At 47.2% G+C, this 5779-nt stretch overlaps 1 protein-coding gene across 1 annotated transcript; it reads right to left on the bottom strand.

Moving 5' to 3' along the window:
- On the bottom strand, positions 1-4728 carry NLRP10 (NLR family, pyrin domain containing 10). Its single transcript, XM_004695978.1, is given in 11 exon segments — positions 1-112; positions 114-270; positions 273-338; positions 341-691; positions 694-897; positions 900-980; positions 983-1219; positions 1222-1357; positions 1360-1532; positions 2679-2748; positions 4696-4728. Coding segments are annotated over 11 exon segments (1620 nt in total).
- Positions 4729-5779: the final 1051 nt, after the last annotated feature.

Below are 5779 nucleotides of genomic sequence, written 5' to 3'. Positions count from 1 at the left end.
CTACAAGGGAACATTTTCCTTCCTTTTTCTGTCCATCATCCAAGCTGGTTTTACAAAAAGTGAGTTCCGGCCATGGGATTTCTTTTCATTTGAATGTCCTACCCTAAGTGTATCGAACTCCCTTTGCCAAATTTTTAAATTTAGTGTCATGCAGGGAAAATTCCAAATCCCAGGTCCTGTTATGCTTTATAGATTCCATTTTTTCTTTAAAATGCTTCAGATCTTGCTTTATTGAGGGGGAAATTTTAAAGCAGAATTTAAGTTGCAAGTGGAGGAGCTCTCTTTTTTTTATATATCCCATAAGAACTGCAAACTAAGGGTCATCTCCTCATTTCCTGACGCTTCTTATCATACAGCAGCCTATTTACTTCTCTGCAGGAATCTCCACCTAGCTTGCTCTGGTCCTCTTTCACCAGGTAGGAAATGGCATGGAAAAATTCTTGGAAAATAATGTGGCAGAAACTATACATCTTCTTGATGTCAAGTCCCTGTTGGTAATCACTGCTGTTCAGCAAAGAGGAAAGTCTGGATCCATCTAAACTATGCTTCCTGAGGCCAGCTTCTTCAAACAGGAACATCTGGAACTGGATTCCTTCAGCTGCCAAGGAGCACAAACCCCTCAGGACCCTGTCCCGGGTAAGCTCAAAGCACTCCCCATCAGCACTGGGTGGCAAGAAAGTGGAGACATAGCCATGAAGATGTCAGTGTCGTTACTGGGTGTCTCTGAGACCTCCTGGCTTCTCTACATCTGCCTCTTCAGCCAGGAGCAGACCACCCAGCAAATGGCTGGAACCTGACAAGCTTTGTAGAGAACAGCACTTCCTTTTACAATGTGAAAGGCACTTCTGGCTTGCTCCTCATCTGTAAAATAGGAACTGAAATACCTCCTTCTCTCATCTCAGAGAAGCCTAGGACATGGACATGGCACGGTTTTTCCAGCAAGGATTCCAGAGTCTTCAAAGCCAGGGGTCAAGTGGTGCTCTCTTTATTAGACAGTGCAGCACCAACTCCATGGGGCTCTGCCTTGGCCTCTGCACCCCCTCTGCAAAGGGCCTCTGCAGCGCATCAAAGCCATCCAGGATAAACAGGAAACTTTCTGGCTGCCTCTGAATCTCTGTGACAGGTGCTTAGTTATCCCCACAACACCAGGAGAGAAGCTGGTCCAGTCTGGCCCCTGGGAGCAGGGTTACTTCTCTGCAGCTCACATAGAAGACATATCGAACTGGCCCGGGTACAGCTTGCGGCTGGCCCAGTCCAGCATTAGTTTTCTGACCAGTGTTGTCTTCCCAGTGCCAGCATTCCCTTCTAGCACCACTAGGGGCAAGGTTTGCAAGGGCTTTTCTCCTAGGTCAAACAGCCTCCATCCACTGTGACAAAGGGCTGGTCCTGCTCCAGGAGGGGGCCTGAAGGTGGTTCTGGGCTCCCTGAGCTGGCCGTGGCCACCAGGATCAGCTGGTTGTAGCGACTCTTGGCTGTCCCCTCAGGTTGCTCCTGGAGGCAGCACACATGCTCTCGGTGTATTTCTCTGTAATCTGAACCAGACAAGTGGGGTGTCGGGTCATAAGACAGGAAAAACAATAGACAAAGTAAGGTCCTTCAAACTCTGGCCTCTGCTCTTTTCTCTCATCTTCTGTGCCCTCTAACTTGTATCTCCCTGAAGATTCTACTTTTAGCTTCCTAGGGAGCGACTGCAGCACCCCTCGGGGTGTGCGGGTGTTGACGCACAGGTAAGCATGTGGGGTGCGCATGGCACATGTGGGTAAGTGTGCAAGGGTGTGTTGGTGTCTCTGGGGTGTGAGTGAAAGTTTGTATGTTTATGGGAGCTCAAGTATTTTGTGTAGAGAAGGTGTTTCAGTGTGTGTCTGCGTGTATGTGTCTGTAAGAATATGTGAATGCGCAGAAGTCTCTGTGGAGGGGGGGTGTGTGTGTGTCTGAATGTTCATGTGAAATGTCCCTGTCTGAAATGGTGAGGACCAATGAAGGAGGAAGAAAAGAGAAACTGGTGCACAATGAAATAATAGCAACCTGTTCCAGGAAAAGGAGGGGCCAGTTACTAAAAATAAACCAGTTTCTGAGCAGGAGCCTTCCCACCTCTGCTTCAGAGGACCTTTGGGGAATGAGCAGAGCCTATGGAGCAGGCACAGGGGCCAACAGATCCCTTCTTAGCCTGGCCCCCCACAAGAAGGGCTAGGAGGCAACCAGTCTCCATGCCCACCAACTGTCTGGGGAAGCATTAGTCCTTCAGGTCCGTGACAGGGCTGGGTCCAGGCTGTCCTCAGAGAGAAGCAGCCTGGGCTACCTGCTACAGGGCATCAGGGGAAGTCTGACCCCCACATCTCGACGCCATTATTTCTGGTTCACAGAACCCCCTCACAACACCCTCCCAACCGCTAAACCTCTTCATATATATTCTCCCCTTCTCTGGTATGATCACTAGAGATGGGAGGTAGGGCATGATGGCCATAAGCTACCTGATGACATCTTTCTATTTAAAAAATCCCCCCTCCTCAGCTCAGTGTCCAAACAGTTGTGCATTTCAGCTACAGACCCCTAGCGCCCTGGGTCACTGGGGCTTCCAGGCAAGGACAGAGGACAAGAGTGGCAAAGGGCATAAAGGAGGCATCGGGAGGGAGAGGGCGTTCAGTGAGCCCTGACACCCCCGTCCCCACTGCACTCACCATTCAGACAGATGGGGCTCAGCTGATCCACAAGTTCCAACAGGTTCATGACCTTCAAGACACTGAGTAACTAGTACATATGAGAGAAACGCCAGATGTCGTAAGGTATGCGAGCCGAGTAGTGAAGGTCACATCTTATGTGCATAGATCAATTGGGTTAAGACAAGATAACTTTGCTCAATGTCCACCAATCAATGTACCGCTGAACAAAACCTCCCCTCTTCTGTAATAAAAACCCCACCTTCCCTGAGCTCAGGGCTCTCAACTTTGGCTGCTGCATTGGTGCATGTTGGCAGCCCAGGCTCGAGCTTGCAATAAAGACCCTCGTGTGCTTTGCATCGGAATCAGCTCCTTGGTGGTCTTTGGGGAACTCGAAACCTGGCACAACAATTCAATAAATAGAGATGTTCTTTACAGCAAACTCTCAAGAAACAAGGATAACCAGAAATATATATGGAGGTATTTGAGTTTGAGTCACGCTACCAGAGTTCCCAGACTATATTACAAACTTTCCTAGCTTCTGAAGTCAAAGTCAGAGCAAAGTTGAATATATGTCTTCTCCCTCCTTCTTCCAGGTCTCGTCTACCTAACACAGCAGAGGTCCCAACCCCCATCGACCCCTCCCATGTAAGGGGCCTTTTGAGAAGTTGCCTTTGATCCCTCACTGGCGGCCATTTCCCCCTGGACACCTTGCTTAGATCTGCTGGCATTAGCATACAATGAGGCTAAGCTGAAAGGTGCTATCGAGAGAGGCTCCCCCTCCTCACTGGAAATCTAGCACTGCTATCAGAGGCTGCTGCTTCTCAAGAACAATACTTCATGGGCTTGGAAGAGAAAGAAACCTGCAAATTCACCAAGGACTTGGCCACTGCTAGCAAGAGAGTGCTCTTGCTGATAAAAATAACACATAACACTGGACAGCTCTGATACTTGCCTTCCTCAGAATGTCCCTGAGTCCTCAGAATGAAAGATAAGCCCCAGGCCCTCAAGCACAAGTCTGTGGCCAGACTGAAGGGCTGTGCTGTGACTTGCTGGTCGAGCTGCTTGTTTGAGGCATAGTGGCAGGATCAAGGGCAGCTTGATGAATGTACAGCCTGCACTGTGCTAAAGGGCCTTTGTGGGGATGAAGCCAAGAGGGGTCTCACGGACAAGACCAAGTTGTTACCGAATGCCGGTCTCAGTTTCCTTCAGCCAATAAAAGGAAACAGAGTTTGAGGAAAAGGAAAGCGGTTTTATTTGTCGACAAATGAGGAGGGCAGCAGACTCATGTCCGAAAGCCCACCGTCCCGCTCTTTGGCAGGTTACAGGGCTATTTGTACAATGTTCAACAAAGAAAAGGGGAGGTGGGCGAGTGTCCGCAAAGGGGAGGGAGTAAAAGTTAGTGCTGGGGTGGAGACCAGTGGCCACCAGCCTTTATTTACACAAAGACAAACAAAAATGGGGAATCAGCAGAAGTAATGGGGAGGGGGCAGGGGCAGCACAGGGAGGAAGAGGAGTCGGCATCAGCAAGCTTTCCCACCATTTGCTTTTGTTTGGGATTCCTTTCCTTGACCCTATATCTGTCAAGGAAGAGGAACTGCAAGGAGAACAAACTCACAATCAATTAAGAGCTCTAGGAAAACCAATTCTGTCATAAATTTGTCAAAGAAGGCAAATCCGCAAATGCTTATCTGAGAGCCCATTTGCTGTATCATACTCATCGTTGTCATCACTATCATCAGTAGGAAGAACATGAAACCCAGTGCCAGAGAGAAGCTGGAGGTGAGAGCCAGGTCGGAGGGGTAGCACTTGTAGATGAGAAATGGAATTGAAGCAAGTGGAGAAAGTCAGTCTCCCCAGGGAAGGAATGCAGAGATCAGAGAGAGCCTGGCAGAGCCACAGGGACACTAAGGCTTTTGTGTTCACAGCTCATAATATCCCAAGTGAAAGGAGCCCGGTGTTAAAAATGGTCCTCTGCAGACAACCCAGCAGGATGGAGAGACATAGAAAAGACTGCACTCAGCGTGATTCCACAGACAGGACCACCCAGCATTCTCATGGCCACGGCCATTACCCCTAGTCTTTTCCCTTACTTCCAGAATGAGTTTGGCAAAAAAGTGAAATGAGAGTCCTATAAAGCTGAAGACTCGCCTACCCTATAACCTAGCCAGTTCCAGACCTAGGTATTTACCCAAAAAGAACAAAAACATATGTTCACACAACATGAATACATGAACTTCACCTCATCTTCATTCACAAAAACTGGAAACACATCGAGCTTGCATCAACAGGTGACTAGATTGGGTAAACAAAGGGTGACATGTCCACACAATGGAACATTATTCGGCAATAAAGAGGAAGGACCTACTGCAACAACACTCTGCAATGCTGCACCATGCAAAGAAGTCAGACACGGTATTGTCCATTTAGATGTAAACTAATCTGTAGTGGTGCTGAAAACAGTCGACCAGATTCAGGCATGAAAGGAGACATTGGCTGCAAAGGGACACAGGTATTTTATGGGGGGGGGCCTGTAAATTTTATTTAATGTTTTATTATGATATGATAAAAAATCATATCATGAGATCTATCCTCAAATTTCTAAGTTACAGGGAAGCAAGTACTGGTAATCATATGTGCACTATTGTAAAGACAACTCTGGAAGTATTTTACTTCCACAGCTAAAACTCCACCCACTGAACAACACCCCATTTTTCTCTTTCTCCACAGCCTTGTCGTCAAAATCTTCTAAAAAGCCTAGAGCAAGCCGTCAAAGAGAAGAAACGGAAGCAAACTGTCCAAATTAGGCTGCAGAGACTACCACTGTGTCAAGCAATGAACTCAGCAGCCTGGAAAAGCTAAAAATAAAAACAAAATACTAAGATTCCAATCACTAAGGACTATAGCTGTTAGTTGCTATGAAAATCTTTAAAGAAATAAGAGGTGCAAATATGAAAATCAGCCGACAAAGAGAAAACAAGAAATTCTGTAAAGAAAAAGGAAAGGAGAAGGCAGAAGAGAAGGGAAGGAGAGAAGAAAGAAAGAAAATGGAACTTCTAGACATGAAAAAGTACTTATTAAAATCTAACATTCAATGCACAGAATAGACAGTGGCTGAAGTA

This window comes from Condylura cristata, unplaced genomic scaffold (genome assembly GCF_000260355.1).
Source record: "Condylura cristata isolate star-nosed mole 26May11 unplaced genomic scaffold, ConCri1.0 scaffold00015, whole genome shotgun sequence".
Taxonomy (NCBI): Eukaryota; Metazoa; Chordata; class Mammalia; order Eulipotyphla; family Talpidae; genus Condylura; species Condylura cristata.
Note: the sequence above shows the minus strand (reverse complement) of the source record. Positions and strands in the feature narration are given on the sequence as shown.